This window comes from Poromitra crassiceps, assembly GCF_964638095.1.
Source record: "Poromitra crassiceps genome assembly, chromosome: 5".
Taxonomy (NCBI): Eukaryota; Metazoa; Chordata; class Actinopteri; order Beryciformes; family Melamphaidae; genus Poromitra; species Poromitra crassiceps.
This window is the reverse complement of record NC_139642.1, coordinates 37,720,536-37,741,537: the sequence shown is the minus strand read 5'-3', so window position 1 is coordinate 37,741,537 and position 21,002 is coordinate 37,720,536. Positions and strand designations below refer to the sequence as shown.

The 21,002-nt window shown below is 44.0% G+C and overlaps 1 protein-coding gene across 1 annotated transcript in view; it reads right to left on the bottom strand.

The window, feature by feature from the left end:
• Positions 1 to 1,640: 1,640 nt before the first annotated feature.
• Positions 1,641 to 21,002, bottom strand: part of LOC310777553 (SPARC-related modular calcium-binding protein 1-like) — a 30,982-nt gene continuing 11,620 nt past the window's right edge. The window contains exons 2-11 of the mRNA XM_083637918.1: positions 16,936 to 17,110; positions 16,150 to 16,389; positions 12,325 to 12,366; positions 11,838 to 11,885; positions 9,646 to 9,726; positions 9,138 to 9,330; positions 7,701 to 7,774; positions 6,726 to 6,819; positions 4,803 to 5,140; positions 1,641 to 1,935 (exon numbers count right to left, since the gene is read on the bottom strand). Of these exons, the coding sequence (XP_083494044.1) occupies positions 4,804 to 5,140; positions 6,726 to 6,819; positions 7,701 to 7,774; positions 9,138 to 9,330; positions 9,646 to 9,726; positions 11,838 to 11,885; positions 12,325 to 12,366; positions 16,150 to 16,389; positions 16,936 to 17,110 (1,284 nt within the window). The 3' untranslated portion in view covers positions 1,641 to 1,935; position 4,803. The remainder of the gene's footprint in view (positions 1,936 to 4,802; positions 5,141 to 6,725; positions 6,820 to 7,700; positions 7,775 to 9,137; positions 9,331 to 9,645; positions 9,727 to 11,837; positions 11,886 to 12,324; positions 12,367 to 16,149; positions 16,390 to 16,935; positions 17,111 to 21,002) is intronic.

Genomic DNA, 21,002 nt, shown 5'->3' with positions numbered 1-21,002 from the left:
AAAAATTCAATTAAACAGACTGATTAATGCATATTACATATAAAACTGTATGTTCTGCAATAGCAGTGACCAAGCATCAGTGTTTTAGAAAGTGCTGTAGAAAGATACTTTGTCTAAAGATATAATGTATCAAAAATTAGCAAAATATGTTTCAATATATCTGCAAAATATACAATATATATCAAATATGGGTAAGCAAAGGATGTAGGAAGGTAGGTGTCAAAACAAAGGGGAACAAACCAAGCGAAGAAGGTAGGAATTAGGGCTGTGTATCTATACTCAACAACACCGTTAAGGTATCGACCAAAATAATGTCCAAATTCACCAAGCACACTCACTCCAACGAGAAAAAGTCAGGTGCAGGCCCAAAGTAGACTAAGTGAAAAAGAGAGGACACTAAATGTCCTTTCACATGTTTGAATGTGTCATCTGGGACAGATGGCTGGCTGTATGTCCCAGATGACACATTAAAACGTGTGACAATTGACCAAAATAACCCAGCAGCAAGCAGTATCGAAACGTCTCCAATCAACGATACATTTTTGTACATAGATCTAGAAAAAAAATATTATTTGTATGGTTTTGCTCAAAGCCAATCACAGCAAACGCTCTTCGATTTAATGTGACGTGTGATTGGCCCACTGCCACAGCAACTTCAACCCATACAGTCTGTAGTGGTGAAGTCGAGTGCGGTGTCCTGTACTGTATGTGACGGAGTTGGCAGTTCAGAAAGTAGACAAAGAAAAAAGGTATAGAATGAAGTACTCTATTGGTATCGGTATCACTTTAAGGGTACTGCTATTAATACTGGTATCATATTTTTTGTAAATGGTACCAAGCCCTACTAGGACTTAATTGAAGGAGTTAGGAAACCAAGGAAGGGACAAGAAATTAAGGAAAGATGTATAGGGATTAAGGGAATGAGGATGGAGTCAAAGGAAGCAGCTAAGGATCAATGGAAAGAGTATGAATGCAGGAGAAGGAGGTAGGTGTTATTAGAGGTAGGGACTATAGGAAGGATATACTGTAGAGATCAGAGTGAGGTAGGGATGAATAGAAGGAGGTGTGGATTTAGGAAAGGTGGTAGGGGTCATCAGAAGGCAGTAAGGGATTAAGGAAAATATGTATGGATTAAGGAAAGGAGGCAGCGATCAAGGGAAGGTGTTAGGGACAGAGGGAAGTAAGTAAGGATTCAAGGGACAAATGGATCAAGTGAAGAAGGGACCAAGTAGGAAAGAGTCATGGGAAGGTCATAGAGTCATAAGGATCAGAAAGAGGAGGAAAGGGATTAACAGAAGGAGGTAACGGTCAAAGGAAAGAGGAGGGAGTCAAGGGAAGGAGGTAGAGATCAAGGATAGCCAATGCATAAATGCCTTAAACCTGCATTCTTTCTAATGGCCAGCAGGGGGCGAGTCCACTGGCTGGCTTTTGTGTAAAAGATGATTACACAAATGGGGAAAATTACCCTCCCTCTCACTTGATTTATGACTTGAGTAAACACTTTCCTAATGAGTTTATGGTCTCAATCACTAGCAGACTATGCTTTAAGGGCGTGGTTGACAGGTCGCCTGTCCAGTGATCGCGCAGCTCGCCTATCACGGACCAATAGCAGACGGCGTGATACTGTAGCTCTGTGGGAAACCCCTGGTCTCGCGCTAGCTGCTTCTGGCTCCAAACAACAACAACAACAACAACAACAACAACAACAACAAGATGGTCAAAATGAATGTCAAACTCGAGACTTCAAAACAGGAGTCTACAAACAAATGGGTGACATCACGGTGGCTATGTCCATTATTCTTATATGGGACATATAGATTCAGGGGAGGAGGTAGGGATCAAGGGAAGGAGGTAAGGGTTAAGGTAAGAAAGTGGTAGGAGACAAGAGAAGTGAGCCTCGTGACATCAGGCGAGCTCTCGAGTTGCTCTGTGGCTCTGGAAGAAAGAAAGAAACAAAGAAAGAAACAATCAAACACAAGGACGAACAAAGAAAATGGTAAACCCGCTATCTCTCACAGACACATGTCACCTTATTTTGACCCCACCACCACCACCCCACACACACACACACACACACACACACACACACACACACACACACACACACACACACACACACACACACACACACACACACACACACACACACACACACACACACACACACAGAGCCCACCCACACACTCCTCCCTTGTCCTCTCAATATTCACACCGTTTACTCCGTCTGGACAATTCAATTTACTATTTAACTTTCAATGTGATTTGTTGCCACTGCATCAACATTTCTGTGTGTGTGTGTGTGTGTGTGTGTGTGTGTGTGTGTGTGTGTGTGTGTGTGTGTGTGTGTGTGTGTGTGTGTGTGTGTGTGTGTGAAGGAATTGTTTGTTTAGAAACTAGGGTGACTATAGTAAATATATTTTTGTAAAATACAACATAGAAAGAAAAAAAGAAGATATCTATATGCTGATAAGTTGCAAACCACAAACTCACAGAATTCTGGATGTGAATCAGCTCACAGCCCGTTTCTCTCCAGTCATCTTTCCTTCTCTCTACTGTATACTATCTAGTACAGTGTATACTATCTAGTACAGTGTATACTATCTAGTACAGTGGCATCCTTCTCTCTACTGTATACTATCTAGTACAGTGTATACTATCTAGTACAGTGTATACTATCTAGTACAGTGTATACTATCTAGTACAGTGTATACTATCTAGTACAGTGTATACTATCTAGTACAGTGGCATCCTTCTCTCTACTGTATACTATCTAGTACAGTGGCATCCTTCTCTCTACTGTATACTATCTAGTACAGTGGCATTCAATGGGCAAGGCACTAACACTACCAGGTTAGGGGTTCAATTCCCTGTGCGTGCATGTGTAGAGCTTGAGTGCAAAACTGCAGGACGTTCTGTATGAACTCATGGTACAGCAAAGTCTCCACCCAGAAGCATGTTTTGTTTTGTCATGTCAAGCAGAAATGCCATAAATATTAATCTAGAAAATAAATCTTTGTCCGAGGTAGGCTAGATAGTGAGCTCGACCTACTGTACACACACACACACACACACACACACACACACACACACACACACACACACACACACACACACACACACACACACACACACACACACAGTAGCTGTCGTAAGCGTCTCTGGCAGCTTGATTAGTGTGCTGTGACTGATAGTTCACTGACAAGCGCGCCATTTTCCCTCTGCCTGAGTTTGTTTTGATTTCAAAGGTACATAAACGCTCGGGCGGCGGTGGGTGTAATTAGTCTGGCGGCCGGCCGAAGCGCTCCGCTCCCCTGGGAGACTGCGGCCAGCAGCCCGACGCGCAGAGAGACGCCTCATCCCAGCCAGCACAGCGCCGGGCGAACGCCGCAGTGCAGAGAGAACGGGCGTGTGTGTGTGTGTGTGTGTGTGACAGATGTGTACACACACTGAGGTGAAAACAACTCGGCATCTCTTATGCGCACATGCACATACTGTACTGTACGCACAAATGCTGCAGTGCAGCAGAGTGTGTGTGTGAGTGCGTGCATAACAGATGACGAGTTGTTTTCACCTCAATGTACACATCCGTCACTCACACACACACACACACACACACACACACACACACACACACACACACACACACACACAGCTATAGCGGCTGAAGCGGTCCACCTGTCTGATGCCTGACTGTTCCCTCCCTCACACCGTGAACCGGCTGAACAAGCCTTCAAATGATGCTTACAGCCCCATGATGGTATAGAGAAGGAAATAACAGAATAGAAAAGAATAGTTTAGTGATGATAAAATTATGGGTATTGTCACCGTGAAGGATCTTTATTAGGGATGCATGATGTTGGATTTTTTTGCCGATGTCCGATATTTTCCAACTCTTTTCCTGTAGTGGATGGATTTAACACATTATTATGCCTTCTCCTTGTGATGGCTGGGATTCATCCTACTTAAACAAGCTTGCATGAGCATCATTTTATCGGCCTGTCATATCGGTAGAGATTTCAGGCCGATGCCAATGTTTCATTTTAAAGCCTTTGTCGGCCAATGCCGTGCCGATATCATCCTGCATCCCTAATCTCTATGATTGTCATGACATCGATACTTTTGCCATCAGAAGTCACCTTTAAAGTCTTTATGCAACTGCTCTGTTATCATTTTGTGATCCTCCATCAAATAACTTTTGTATAGTGTTGCAGTCATCTGACAACAGAAACAGAAGGATCTGTCAGAGACAACAGCTGCATTGATGCACCGATTCTGAAATTCTGGGCCGATACCGAAGTTTAAAATAACAATTTGGCCGATAGCCGATGATGGTTTGTTTGTTTGTTCATTATCGATGCTGTAGTTAGCTCTCTGCCAAACACTGGCATTTCCTAGCCTGAATGGTACATTTAACACACCATGACGTTGCCAAATGCCCAGATTTCCTAGGTGCACTTGAATGCTTGTGGATACAATAAATTGTGTTGTGTTAAACGAAGAGACAGAAAGTTCACTATTTAACATTGCTGGCAACAGTGCGAACTGATCGACACCCTCACAAAGCGGAAGGACAGCAGCCAAAAGGCTGAAATAGAAATAGAGAAATAAAATGATGTCGGCACACTAAGGATATGCTCCCAATTTATTATCGTTTCAATTTCACAATCTTCATCAGAATGCTGATCATCGTTGATTTGTGCTGCACCCTAACTACTGAGCTAATGTACACGTTCCACTTTCTTCTTTATGTAAAGAAATAGAAGCATACAAAGCACACACACACACACCCAGCTGTGACCCACCTCAGAGGCCCAGGCAGAGCCTCAGCTCGTCCAGCGTTAAGCCTCGGTCTGCGTTCCTGTCGCAGTACTGAGCGAACTTCTTGGCACAGCGCCGCGGTTTCAGCCTCCGCCGCAGGTACTGACGCAGCGGCCGTGCCTCGCGCTCGCTCAGCACCCCGCTGGAGTCCACGTCCAGCTGAGCAAAGTGCCAGCGCAGTGCCTCCTCTGGCCCGGAGGACTCCACTGCGTCCGGAGCAGCTGGGGGAGCAGCGTCCAGAGGAAAGGAGGAGGAGGGAGAGGCAGAGGTTGGAGGGGTTGGGGATGGAGAGGACGAGTTGGAGGGAGGTGTGCTGGTGGCCCTGGTGGAGAGAGATGGCATAAAAAGACAAGAGTTGAGTGACCTCAATTGACCAGCATACCAGTATTTTCAGTGCTTTTGCTTTTTGACACTAGCAAGGGCATTGGCTGGCATTGAGGTTTTTAATTAAATGAATTAAAATGAATTAAATTAAAGAGGTGATTTGAGTGACCTCAATTGAAGAGGCTGGGTAAAGTGTATTGACAAAATTCATTGAATAGAGTTGATGTGGGTGTATGACCTGCAATAAGTCAGAAAGTAGACTTAAGGTGATTTCTGATGGCAAAAGTATCTTTAGAGGTCTAACACTAGAATGCCCTGAGGGACTTAGGCCGATTCAGTGTCTTTTTTGTGTTGTTCTTTTTGTGTTCAACGTATTTTAAATTCCTAAAATAAATTATTACATACTTCCTTTCATGTGATAAGCTTGATGTTGCCCACTTTTGCTCCTTTTTTCCATCACATATTTTAATTTTTGAACCAGTTTTTCTTTCAAATGTCTTCCCCAATTTTAACTCCTTTTCTACACCTTTGTTCTCATCATAAATCACTGTATAAACTCTGCTTACAGATGCAAGTGCAAAACTAGAAATTAGTATTCCTATGTTTGATGGCAGTTTTCACAGGTTTAGCGGGCTGTGATGGAATCAACAATGTATGGAAAGAATAACCTTAAACCTCCATCCATTCCCTTGCAGGTGCACTGGTACAAACTTTATAAAAAGCCAACATGCAGCAGGACTTGGCAGCAGGAGTTTGAGTGGAGTTTTGTTTACAGCGACCACAACATGCCTCATCCTCTAATAACAGCACAAACCTGCCAACCTGCTGACAGGTGCAGTCTCTTCACACCGCCTTCTAGCTGTTCACACCTTAACAACCAAATATAATCCACCAACTCTATTCATACATAATTCAATAAATATCTAATCTCACACCAACATGCCAATCTACCCACAAGATTGCTGGTATGTTCCTTATCAGCTAGACAGCAAATACAACCTGCTCCTTCAATTTCTGTATCTGACCAGAACACGAGCAAACCAAGTGGCAAATCAAGTGGAAAGAAATGCTGCTGGGAGATACATAAAAAAAAATCCTGGATATGAAATGTGTATCGGAATTCGGAAGTGTGTGTTTGTGTGTGTGTGTGTGTGTGTGTGTGTGTGAGTGAGAGAGAGAGAGAGAGAGAGAGAGTGAGTGAAAAAAAGATCCCCCCCGCACATCCCACCCCCCATCTAATTCCAGAGAACATCAGCCTCCTAACCTGACGTTGCCAGATGGTTTATCAAACACAACAGTGATCCAACCTATATCTTCTCCACTGTCAGTGGGAAGTGTAGTGCAGAAACAACACCGCAAATGTATTTTAAAATGTACATGTTTTTCTTTTGTTTTTGCCTGGTTACATAGTAAGTTGTTAAGTAGAAATCTCTTGGCTTCCCATCTGCATTTGAAATGCCTCCTTGTTGAAGGAAAGTGACGACCAATTGTAATTGACACATTATGACACATCCTGATGTCTCCTCACCCTCTCCTCTGCTCAGGCACTTTCACAGGAAATCAGATCAAACTGATCAACTTACCGGTAAAGACTCAGTTTCCCAGCATGCTCTGCTTCCAGCTGCAGTGCTCTGACCAGACTCTGCAGGAACTCCTTCTTACGAGCCCCTGGGCATCCTGGGAGAGTAGAATAGAATAGAATAGAATGGAATAGATCTTCATATCAAAAGGGTACTGGCCTCAGGGGTACTCAGGCTAACATCCAGGTACATTCCAGGTGTCATTATTGTCAGGAAGTGACAAAGATTGGTGTTTAGTTTTCATGTACATATTTAATCTAAACAGGAGATTTTTCTACCCTGACAAGAATCCAATTTGGGGTGAAACACTGAGTCCAAAATCGAATAAAAGTATACAGAATATCATCTCAAATAATCAGATATCGGCTACTTCAATTATACAATTGTATTGATATCGGCTATCAAAAACCCACTCAGTCGGGGGGTACGGTGGTGCAGTGGTAAGCGCTGTCGCCTCACAGCTCGAAGGTCCTGGGTTCGATTCCCACCTGGGATGCTGTGAACGCTGAAGGAATGCGTGCCCGTCCGCATGTCCTCGAGTGCCCACCGCCCTTGGTGGGATCGTCTAAAGGACCTTTCTGTGTGGAGTTTGCATGTTCTCCCCGTGCCTCCCGGGGGTTTCCTTCATATAGGAACCCCCTTCACAAAAACATGCAATATCATGGTTGCTAATGTGGTTCCTCCTCTGGTCGTTAAGGGCGCCTGTTCAGAGGGAGGGGAACTGGTTGGAATAGCGTGAACCTCCCACGTGCTATGTCCTACCAGTGAAGCTTCCTCTGTCAGGTGAAAATAAGCGGCTGGCTAACTGCCCATGTCTCGGAGGAAGCATGGAGCCAGTTTCGTCTCTCCCCAGATTGGCAGAGGGTGGAGTAGCAACCAGGATAAATAAATTGGATTAGCACTAATGGGGGATAAAAAATCGGGAAAGAAATATTGAAAAACAAAACAAACAAAAAAACAGTTGAACCCGTTGTTTACCAGGTAGGGGTTTCTCCCTATGTCTCCTGTCTGTCTGCACCTCCTCTGTCCCAGTGCATTCTGGGAGGCGATTCCTGTGAAGAGACAGAGGCAGAAAAGTGTTTGTCAGCTGCCACAAATCTATTAACACTAGAGAGGTCCAACGCCACCAACTGACTGCTGGTTTGAATGTTTCAATTGAAATACTGTATCTCTGCTTCCAAAATGCACTTTGTGAACCAGCCAGTGGTTTGATGTTCAGGAAATAGATTTAACTCCATTTGAATCCACTGTTGACTTTTAAAGCCCTCAAATCCCCTGGACCTTCTAGTGCTACAGGACTCACATGATCCAGTCATGACAGGACACATAAACTTCAGACTTTGCTTGTATTGAGATCCAATGAACTAGACCACATCCTGTTGCTTGCTAGATTATCACACTCTGGAGGCTGTAACTATGTGTGTGTGTGTGTGTGTGTGTGTGTGTGTGTGTGTGTGTGTGTGTGTGTGTGTGTGTGTGTGTGTGTGTGTGTGTGTGTGTGCGCGTGCGTGCGTGCGTGTTTTATTGAGCACTGAACATAATGCAACAATTCAGCTCCCCAAAGTATACACAGCAGGGTCATAAATCAGCGGAGGATTGGGTCAAAAAACCCAGAAACAGCCCAAATAATTAGGAGTCTGCTTGTTAGCAATTCACGCTGTTCACATTTTATTTATGCATAAATAGCCCTGTGGGCCAGCATGCTAGGTTATTCATGGGAGGAAAAGATTACAGTAATGACTTTTCAGGGCATTCTGGGTGAGATTTTTCTTTTCTTTTTTAAATCAGGACACAACCGGACAGCCTGCAGCAGTAGAAAATGTCTTTTATTGATTGTTTGTTTATGCATTGTCTTAATCTTCGCGGCAAATTTATTATTCAAAGAAATTTTATGTAAGATGCTGCCTTCCAATCCTTCTACTTTGATTATTTTTGTGCCACTTTGAAAGCTCTTCTCTTCTCACTGTTTTTCCACACAGATACCTCTTAAAATCAGACCAGGGGGCACAAAACACCCTCTGCATTTTGAAATGAAGTCCCAAGCCAAAAAAACCCACATTAAAACATCCAGCATTTTCCTCTGAGGAGCTTATGAGCAGCTCAGCTGCAACACAGAACAGAACAGAGTTCAACTGTCATCAGTGCTGCATTTCCTTTAACAAACCCCACAACCCAAAGATAATCAGTTTCCTGTCGTAGAAGACTAAAGAAAACAGAAAATATTCACATTTAAGAAGCTGGAACAAGATTTTTTACTTAGAAATTAGTCTAAACAATTGATTATAAAAAAAAATAATGACAATTAATCTTCTGTCGATCGACTAAATCGATTAATCGACTAAACGTTGCAGGTATAAACTAATTAATTAATTAATTAATTTGTTATTTTAATTGATTGATTGATAGTTACTGTACCTGGCGGAGGTGCCTGGCAGCGGTCTGCCGCTGTCCGTTCTGACACACCAACAGTAACCTGTAGAAACGTGACACTGCACAGGGCTGTAGCGGCCGTCCGCACTGCATTCTGGGATAAAACGCTCTTCCTGCCGGGCTGAACGCTTCTGAGAGAGCAGAGATGCTCGCTCTCGCTCACATGTCTGACCATTGTCTGCACACACACATACGCACGCACGCACGCACGCACACACACACACACACACACACACACACACACACACACACACACACACACACACACGTTTGTATTACTATACACAGTTGAGAGGACCGTCATCGACTACATTAATTTCTTAAGCTTAACCCTAACCACTGTATGTTAAACTTGAACCCTTAGCACAGCCTATATCTACTCGTAATTCTAATCTTAACCCAAAACCTTAATCCTAAACTAACTTTACTTTCATCAAGTCAATACAAAATGCGTATTACATCATCACAGCAGCAGCACACAATGAGCTCTCACCAGTGGGTCGTCTGATGGAGCGGTTCCCTTTAGGGTCTGAGTTCAGCAGGATGGTCACCCAGAATGGAGGAGCTATCCGCTCTGAACAAGAGAATATAATATTGTTAGCATTAGATTATGTGAAGGTATTTCTGCTTTACTGCATGTTGTACAGTGGAGACTGGTCTGCTTTACTGCATGTTGTACAGTGGAGACTGGTCTGCTTTACTGCATGTTGTACAGTGGAGAGACCGGTCTGCTTTACTGCATATTGTACAGTGGAGAGAGACCGGTCTGCTTTACTGCATGTTGTACAGTGGAGAGAGACCAGCCTGCTTTACTGCATGTTGTACAGTGGAGAGAGACTGGTCTGCTTTACTGCATGTTGTACAGTGGAGAGAGACTGGTCTGCTTTACTGCATGTTGTACAGTGGAGAGAGACTGGTCTGCTTTACTGCATGTTGTACAGTGGAGACTGGTCTGCTTTACTGCATATTGTACAGTGGAGAGAGACCGGTCTGCTTTACTGCATGTTATACAGTGGAGACTGGTCTGCTTTACTGCATGTTGTACAGTGGAGAGAGACCAGTCTGGAGAGAGACTGGTCTGCTTTACTGCATGTTGTACAGTGGAGAGAGACCAGTCTGGAGAGAGACTGGTCTGCTTTACTGCATGTTGTACAGTGGAGAGAGACCGGTCTGCTTTACTGCATGTTGTACAGTGGAGAGAGACTGGTCTGCTTTACTGCATGTTGTACAGTGGAGAGAGACAGGATAAGATGTGAGAGAAAGAGGGGTGATATGCAACAAAGGTCAGCAACCAGATTCCAACCCACATTAAAGCTACACTAGACGAAGGCGGCGAGAGGTAAGTGTTTGAAAATACTGAACTTCAATTCCCAGAATTCCTGTGCAGTGAGGTCGGTAAACCTCACACAGATGCTCATGTTTACCAAGCAGCCGGTCTGTGATGCTTTATACCAAAGAAATCAAAGAAATAGATTAAATTAAATTAATTTGGGCAAATAGGGAAAATCAACAGGGTCTCACTTTCTCTGTTGCAGCTCCACTTTATTTAAACTGATAAGACAGGTGTATTTTTCTTGCCTAATGCAGCTTAAAGCATATCCATTATGTATGCAGGGCCGCTGACCCAGCGTAGACCCAATTGGCTATGACTATGTTTACATGGACTGCAATATTCCGATATTAACCTGATTAAGACAATACTCTGAATAAGACACTGCCATGTAAACAGCATTTTCTGAGTACGGTACCATAATAACTGGAATAAGCTCAGTCGGAGTAAGAAAATTAAGACGTGGAGTATTCTGATCTTAGTTGTATTATTGAAGTGCATTGGAGACATGTAAACACCTTAATCGCACTATGACGCCCTATCAGAGTTTTTGTAGTATTTTGCGACACGAATGGTGGTCCAACTGCTTCACGACGCATGCTCTCGATCAGTGCTATGCAACCTTGCCCTACTCAGGAGTCACATTGACCAAAAAAAAAATCTTTGTAAGAGCCACAATCCAAAAAAGTCCCTTTCCTCCGTTTATTTGTTTAGATTTTTATTTATTTATTTTAAGTAGGACTTAAAAGAGCCACAACTACCCATAAAGGAGCCACATGTGGCTCTAGAGCCTCGGGTTGAGTATCACTGCTCTAGCTTCATACTGTCCTTAACACGGTAGAAACATGACAGAAAGGCTTTCAGGAGGGAAACTCAGATATAGAATGTCCTTATACCTTAATGTAGAAGGTCAATAGTCGGGTTATTTGCCGTCCATGTAAACGTAGTCACTATCATCACCTTTCTATTAATATCACAGCATGGCTAACAGTGCCAGTGTTACAGTCATGGATGTCATTCCCACTGTGGGAATTGCAAATACCTGCATCCAGAGTGGGAAATGAGCACCAGCAGCCAGCCAAATTTGCTTTGGCTGGAAAGTCTGTCTGTTTGGCAGGTGACTAGCTGACAGCCACCCTGTCAGCTAGTAATTAATTACTTAATTAAATCGTTAGTATTGAGTATCTGGAATATCTTTTGGATGAAACAGCCAGAAAACCGTTAGCTGCCTGCTCTGTGTGCACTGCGGGACCTGGACGGCTCTGTGGATAAAAGCTGCCACCAATTGATTCATGCTGCTCGTTATACTTGATGTATAAAACAGGGTGTTTATTGGAGAAGGGCCAGTCTGTCACCTGCAGCTCTGCTGGGGTCAGATGTAGGCCTGGGTGCACCAGTCTCATCTGGAAGATACAAACAACAAACTGAGACAAACAAACAGACAGAGACACAGACACATTTCCTTAATAAAAAAAATGAAATAAGCAAGACAGAGGGAGGAAAGGCTTGTTGTGAAGAGTCGGCGGGGAATGGAGAGAAAATTGGACAGAGAGGAGGAGGGGGCTGGGGGGATATATTTGTAGCCTTGGCATGGCGAGCAGTCTGTGAAAGCTCAAGTCGCTGCTGTGTGTCTGGCAGAGGAAGAAGCAGCGTCACGCTATAGGGAAAACAGTCCCGACAAGAAACACACTGAGCTACTGTGAAGCATACTGAGCCTCTGTCTGATTGGATCTGAAGCATACTTTACACCTCAATGTGATGTGAATATAAAGCACACTGCCATACCGCCGCAGTGACTGTGAAAGGCAGTAAAGTGAATTTGAAGTCAAGGCCATTTCTCACCTATGGGGAGATCAGTGGTCTGAGTCGGCTCGGGGATATGATCTGTATGGGACAGTAAAACAAACAGAGCACTTCAATAAGGAAAACAGACGACATTTCCTCCACATTACTTGAACTAAATACCAACTATTTATCCAAACTCTGCTGCTGAGCAACTCAGCAGCTGCTCAGAGGCCAACAGCAGAAGTGAAAGCTTTCCCTGGATAAATAAAGGCTAAAGGCGCTGTGTGTAGAATGTTAATATCATTACATCATCAGCACATGGCTTTGGAGACATTAGCAGAATCACCGTAAACAAATGAGACCATTGCCAAGAAGTCTGTCTCGTCTACTTTGCATCCTCCACTGTGTCGCCACCTGGTGGATCTGGAGGGAAATCTGCTGGATGGCTTTACGGGACAAAACCACTGGTGAAAGTGGACCTGAACGATCCGGTGCTTCTCTCCGGTAAAAGATTCCGTGCCTGAATGCCACACCCTTAATAGGGGAGAGACAGAGTGACACAGCAGCTGCCTGCCTGCCTGTCAATCAAAACCCACAGAACAGAAGCTGTCACGATCGCATTTCCAAAAAGGAAACACATCTGCTGACGTTATGTCAACATGAACAACAGTTACTTTTCTTCTAAATTGCTTCTAAATTCTACAAAAGCCTGTCCCGTTCCCAGCATGATGTCAGATCCTGTCCCGTTCCCAGCATGATGTCAGATCCATGGACATTGCATGCGCAGCACATCAGGAGCACATGTTGTTAATTGACTGTGCAGTGTGCAGTGAGAAGCCTAAAGTGGACTTACCCTTTGTGTGCCTGCATGTAAGTCCTTTCACATGTCGTTTTAATGCTCATAGAGCAATGTTCATGATCTTTGTAATTATGGAGATACTGACACTTCAGTTTTCAACATTTTAACGGGGGCTTCTGTTGCGCAAAGCCACATCGGCTTAATTATTGGTTAATTGGCAGCTGCTTTTACATGTGTCAACCCGACATGAGAGAGTAGGAGAGGGAAAGAGAGAGTGAAAGAGAGAGCGAGAGAGAAAGAGAGAGAGGATGCTTTTACGCATGGTTTCATGGCACCTCCAATGCGCAAAAGTCCTTCATCGTTCATCCAGGAATGTTTTCAAGATGGCATTTGATTGTCTTGTCTGCCCAGTGCCCAATTCGGTGTCTGTTCTTTGATTCCTGCCGGGAATCTTTTGCCTTGGATAAGGATTTCTCTGCTGACTGCATGGATTCCTTCTGTGCACAATACTGTGCTTTTTCCCTCTGTGTCACCTGCATTATGTATACAAAAGCTTTATCCAAGCAGTAATTCTCAGTAATTTACTTAATTTACTGTACATATTCACCTTCCAGACAGCTTCTAGAAGAAAAAAATGCTTTTAAATGAGCCTTTGATAAAACTATTTATAAACCTATATTAATAAAAATGCTTATAAATGAGCCATTTAAATTAAATTACCGGTAATTAAATTGACAAATGGAAGACTGATGAATTAATGCTGATTTGCAAAATGCAATGTAAAACGTGCCTTTTTTAATCCATTTTCATATTCTTGCTTATTCATTTTCATATTATTTTTCGTTTGCACAATTCATTTTCGCCTTTACTTTACCATTGGACAACTGTTTTACTTAAAGCACAAGCACAATTGTGCCACACTACTGTATACAGGTTAATTAAGTAGGCTACTAACTTACACAATTTAAATAAATAATTTGCTATATAGACTACATGATGTCATGTCACATGTTTCTGATTTCTACACCATACAGGTGTTAAAAAAAATTGTTCAGGGACGCATGAAGCTGGGGCTGGACAAGAACAATGACGCGATGAAGGTTGGGGTAGTAGATAAAGGTTGGGGTAGTAGATGAAGGTTGGGGTAGATGAAGGTTGGGGTAGTTTAGTACCGGCAAGAACTTCAATCCACTTTCACCCCTGGACAAAACAGGAAGAGGTTGTGTTCTTCCAATCCAGAGCAAATGGAGCTAAAGCTGAGTTTCTGACATGCAGCAGATGGTGGAAGGAGGGAAAGGAAGGTGGAGAAATCACTTCCAACAAAGAGAAAACCTTTGACTGAAAAAACAAATGTCCTCTTTGCAACAAGAAGCAACAGGATTTACAGGAAATGTGATCTAATGTGAGACAGAGGCTATCTGGTCTCCTTTGTTTGCAGTCATTATATCAAGGTATCTTCATCTGATCATGATATCTTCATGTTTATACTGCTAAATGCATGTACTGTACCAGCCAGTGTTGTGGTTGAGTCGAGTCAGACTTGAACTCGAGTCCAGGACTCGTGACTCGACTTGGACTTGGACTCGAGCATTCGGACTCAGAAGTTGGAGACAAGGACTTGGATTTGTTAATTGATAAAGACTGTTTTTTTTTATTTTTGTTAGTTTTTTGTCATAGGCCATAAGATAATTACCGTAAATTCCGGACTATAAGCTGCGGCTTTTTTCCCGTTTTTTGGCCTTTTTTGCCCCCTGCGGCTTATATAACGGTGCGGCTTATCTATGGATTTTTCCAGCAAACGGCCACTCGGGAACCTCCAAAATCTATGGATGTTGGTATGAGGCAGAACGAGAGCAAGACAGACATTATGAGAGCGAGACCCTGATTGGATGATGTTGCAAAAAATGTGCCTCGCGACCTGATTGGAGCACTGTGCCACTACTCTCTCTCAGCCACTACGGTAAAACACCCTCCCTCCTCCCTCGCTCCGGGGGGAAAAAGGCAGCGATTGAGCCTGAAAGACAGTCTGAATGAAATTGAATGTAACATTCCCAATTCTATGTATTACATTCTAAAAAACTAACAGCAACATTTTGGAAGGCTAAGCCACACAACTAGCTCGTTGTAATCTAACATCAGCTTCAAAAGATGGAGAACTGGCTGTGTTACGACGATGGCGGCGATTGAGCCTGAAAGCCATGTCTGAGACAGTAGCGAGACAGGAACAACAACAGCAGCAGCAGCAAAGGATCATGCACAAACCCGAGACGAAAGGGACTGTCCGTCAGGGCGCGGACGACTGTGTCAGCAACTCCCTCCCGACTACCAGGAGAAAATTACAAACTTCGGCGAATTCACACAAAGAAAGATCAAGGAATATTCCATCGGACCGGAGCAGATCATAAATATGGATGAAGTGCCTTTGACGTTCGACCTGCCTCTCACTAGGACTGTTAACAAGAAAGGTGAATCGTCCATCACGTTGAGAACCACAGGTCACGAGAGAACGAATTTCACTTGTGTTCTTGGCTGCACAGCATCTGGAGTAAAGCTCCCGCCGATGGTGATTTTTAAGCATCTCACAATGTGTGATTTTGTCTGGGGATTAGTGACCTGACTTTTGTTTTGTTGAAATGTTAATAAATGGGAGCTTCCCCAAACAGCCATCTCTTTCCCGACAATCCCCTCTGTGCACGAAGCCTTACATATGGTAATTAAACATCAAAACACCCGCGGCTTATAGACCGGTGCGGCTTATATATGTAAAAAACAGTCAACTCTGCAGGTGCGGCTTATACACCGGTGCGCCTTATAGTCCGGAATTTACGGTATAGCTATCGTGACATTATTCAATTTCGTGCAAAGACAGGCATGTGTGTTCCACCTACTGTACAGGTGGATTCACGCTCATGTTCAGTAGCTCTGGACTCAGACTCAGGTAATGGGGACTAGACTCGGACTCTTCTTTGGTGACTCGGATTTGGACTCTGACTCAAACACTGGGGACTCGAGACTTGACTTGGACTCGAGATATAGTGACATGACTACAACACTGGTACCAGCTTTAATAAAACATGTCTGACCTGTGCAGTTGGGCATCAGGTGGAGGACAGAGGTACCACTGACAGGTTTGCCGTCGGGGGTAGAGCACCAGCAGTAGCCGGTCTGGTTGTGGCACTGCACGTGCAGGAAGTGGCCGTCCGGGCTGCACTCTGGCACAAAGATGGCCACCCCAGGGCTAACATGGCTCCCGCCGCTGCTGCTGTGGGTGCTGGCCTCCAGGGCCTGAGACCGGGCCAGCTGGCATTTGGACTGACCTGGGTCTGAAAGGAGATGCAGAATCAGATGTCTGTGTGTGTGCGTGTGTGTGTGCTTGTGTGTGTGTGTGTGTGTGTGTGTGTGTGTGTGTGTGTGTGTGAGAGAGAGAGTGAGTGAGTCAGTGAATGGATGGAGGGATGGATATTTTTGTGTCTTGTAAACCAGTCTTCCAGAGAATCGTGAGTGCCCATAAAACATTTCACTTTCAGCAAACTTTTCAGCAACTTTCACTTTCGATCTTTTTTCCCTGCATTTATTTTTTGTTTTTGCTGAAAGTGAAATGTTTTATGGTCACTCACAATTCTATGGAAGACTGGTTGGCTTGGTTCAAGCCTTAAAACTCATTATACAAGGATTTTTCAAAATGTCTATGGAGAAAATGAATGGGGAATTCACTTCTGGCGCAAGAAACGTCACATGACTGTTGAGTTATATTGGCCACGTACAACTGGAGAGAAAATGGCAGAAAAACCGAAAGAAAGAAAAAAACGTGATAAAGAAAAGTGACTTGTGAGTGGATTGAGCAGAGCTGTGAGGTAGCGGGTCGGTACCAGAGCAGTGGGCCCGCGGAGCAGGGCGGAGCTGGGTGTTGACGCACTGCGCCCTCTGGAAGGCACACAGCGATTTATACAGCCGGCCGTTACTGCCACACACCGCTCTGTGGCGCCCTCTCTGGCAGTCCAGGACACAGCCCCGAGGCCACATGTTCTCTGTGATCAGGAAGGGCTGCAAACACACACACACACACACACACACACACACACACACACACACACACACAGGCTACATAAAGTGTTCATACCTGTTTGACACACGATGCTTTGAGAAGTGTAGTCTACTAAAATATTCTACTCAAGTAGAACTATTGTCCTTTTGCTGATATTGTAGAAGTAAAAGTATGCCTAGTGTAAAAGTAAAAAGTGCCTAATCTAAATGTCCTTAGAGTAAAAGTTACTGAGTTACTTTTTAGATGAGTATGTAGCTGTGATCTTTAACGTGATTTTAAAGGTGAAGTTAATTAGCTGCTGTTTTGAGTTAGCTTTTCAGGCATACTGTATAATGAATGCTAACTTCTCACTTTGGATGTTTGGATAATAATATGCCTATTTTATCATCCAACACACACTGTATTCGACTACAGGTGGAATGAAGAGATAGAGTGCAAAGGGGTGAAGGCTAATTCCGTAGCATTGGCATGGCTAGCTGTCTGTGAAAGCTAAATTTGCCACTAGCGTGTCAGGCCTCTAACGTCACAAACTTGAAAAAAAACCCAGATTGGAGCGAGGAAGAGTGAAAGAGAGGAGAGGGCAAAGAGAGGAAGGGTAAGGGAGAGAGGGAGACATGAGCCACGTTTAGAATCGTTCACTCATTCACTCACTCACTATTGCCCATATAGTGTTCATCATATAGTGAACTATATGTAGTGTTGATCATATTGTGAACTATATGGGGAATGATCCAAATGAGTTTCGGACACTACACTGATTTTTTTCCTGGAGATCATTGCGTCATCAGATGCGCTGGGTATTCATGTGACGCAAGCAATCCGCGCCCACTATCACATAAACAACTGAGCTCACGAGCAGATTGAGATGTCCTCAGGTAGTATTGATGTTGCATGTTTTGACTGCTAAATCCTAAATAAATAGTTGAAATTCTAATTACGTGCATGTGTGATTTTGTCAACTATGGTGCTGTCTCCTAATAGCAAGCGTTGCTGGTCAAGTAGCTCACAAGCTTGTTAGCTCGCGAGCTAACGACTTTCTTCTTCTCCTTCGGTAAAGACAACCACATTGCATTGTGGTATACCGGCGAAAATGTAGGGTACATCCGCTGTTCACTAGAAATTGTTGTGCATTGTGGGTATTTTATAGTGGACTAAAATAGTGAATCAAATTAACAGTTGAGAATTCGGACACTATAAAAAAAAATGGCGACACACTAAATAGTCCACTATTTCTGTCATAGGAACCGATTCCGAACAGGCCTATGGAGTGAAGAGGAGGACAGGAATAGAGTCAGGTTAGTTGTTTCAACAAACTGTAGTTGAAACTTAACTTGAGAGGAAGTGGCATAGAGAGGGAAGAGAGAGGGGAAGGGGCTTGTTAGAGTGGAGAGGCACAACAGTTAACTCATATCCAAAACATGCAAAGATTTCAAGATGGCTGAATAGAGGAAATGAGTGTGTGAAAAAGGCTGCTTGTGTATACAGTATGTGTGTGTCTTGGCCTTCACCTGCCGTCATACTGGTGAGAGCTGCCATTTTGCAAACTACTGAGAAAATAAACTTTCCTAATTGAGGCGGGATGCCAGACTCTTCTCTGCAGACACTCGACACAGCCAGTCTTCTCTGCAGACACACTCTGTGTCTCTGCTGTCGCATGGCACAACCAGTCTTCTCTGCAGACACACTCTGTGTCTCTGCTGCCACACAGCCAGAGTCTTCTCTGCAGACACACTCTGTGTCTCTGCTGTCACACAGCCAGTCTTCTCTGCAGACACACTCTGTGTCTCTGCTGTCACACGGCACAGCCAGTCTTCTCTGCAGACACACTCTGTGTCTCTGCTGCCACACAGCCAGTCTTCTCTGCAGACACACTCTGTGCCTCTGCTGTCACACAGCCAGAGTCTTCTCTGCAGACACACTCTGTGTCTCTGCTGCCACACAGCCAGTCTTCTCTGCAGACACACTCTGTGTCTCTGCTGCCACACAGCCAGAGTCTTCTCTGCAGACACACTCTGTCTGTCTCTGCTGTCACACAGCCAGAGTCTTCTCTGCAGACACACTCTGTGTCTCTGCTGCCACACAGCCAGAGTCTTCTCTGCAGACACACTTTGTGTCTCTGCTGTCACACAGCCAGAGTCTTCTCTGCAGACACACTCTGTGTCTCACTCTCTGCTGTCACACAGCCAGAGCAGGAGGAGCGAGGGAGTTCGACTCTCTGTCTGCCTGATGGAAAGACTTTCACTGAGGGAGACTGACTTTTTATAACAGCTCAATGTGAGCTCAGATGTGCCTTGAGATTTTGCACTAAATTGAACCAGTGTCAACAAACGTTTTGCACGAAGTTTATTAAAATCTATAAAGTTTCATATATTTCCTTCCCAAAAACTTTATTAAAATCTATAAAGTTTCATGTTTCCTTCCCAGAAAGTTTATTATGGATATATGCACTATATTATTCTCCTTCCTTGGCCAACAGCGTTTTATGACTCTTTTATGAGCTCGCCAATCTTACATGCAGAGTTTTTTAGATTCAGTAAATCCAACAGGTTCTTACTCCGAAATCGTCTCACAGCACTGTTTTGTAACGTGGCATTTGAGGTTATGCTCCGCGGAGCCGAGAGCGTTTTATGGAACGCACCACCCCACACCTGTGGGTTCAGGCAAAGGTCAAGCACGCCATTGGGGTCATCGTCCAGAACGAGTCAGGAAGTACGGTAGTATCACCCAGGGGATGGTAGTACCACCCGGGGGGGCACTTAGGTTTAGGCATTGGGTGGGTGGTCTTAGGGTTAGGGTCTCCAAGGGAGACCGAGGTCTTCAAGGGGGTCGAAATAATTGGAGAGAGAAGAATCATATAAAAAAGGGTTTGATTGTGAATAATAAATGAGTTGTGACTACAGCCCTAAAAAAAACTGGCTATATGAGAGTAAAGAACAGCAGAACAGAGGGGAGAGGAGGATAGAAGGAGGAGAGGAGAGGAGAAGATGAGGAGAGGAGAGGAGAGGAGAGGAGAGGAGAGGAGAGGAGAGGAGAAGATGAGGAGAGGAGAGGAGAGGAGAGGAGAGGAGAGGAGAGGAGAGGAGAGGAGAGGAGAGTCTGGCCTGTGCCTTGATCCAAATTATTACCACATGCTTAGGTGCTGCACTTTACAGCTTGGGATCACACATATAGCCTCACATCCCTCCAAAACATACATTCAATTTGTCACACTGCACACACACACACACACACACACACACACACACACACACACACACACACACACACACACACACACACACACACACGCAGGCTTAAAAACACCTGAAACACACAGCAAATCTGGCCAGCCACCCTGCCTTCTCACTCTGCTCCGTCCTTCAATACCTCTTTGTCCATCACCCCCCACCCCCCTCTATATTACTTACACACACACACACACACACACACACACACACACACACACACACACACACACACACACACACACACACACACACACACAGGCTCTGTTACACATTAGCAAATTTGCCATGGTGTGTATAATAGTGTTGACATAATTTAGCGGTGAAAGAAATCTCTGTGCCTCCATGTCAAGGCATTAATTTATGTATTGACTGGCGAGGGCAGATCAATGTAACTACCTAACCATGAAATATGGTTGTTGTTTTTGTGTCTGTAACTGACTGTACATAAACTACAGATATAAAATCAAAATAAGTCAAGTCAAGTTTATTTGTATAGCACATTTCATACACAGAGGCAATTCAAAGTGCTTCACATAAAATGGATGACAGGAAAATAAAAGAATAAAAGAAGAGAATAAAATGGACATTTAAAAGCATCACAACAAAACAAAAAAAATTGTATAAAAAGTGCATTAAGCAACAGGCGCAACAGTTGCAAAAAGAG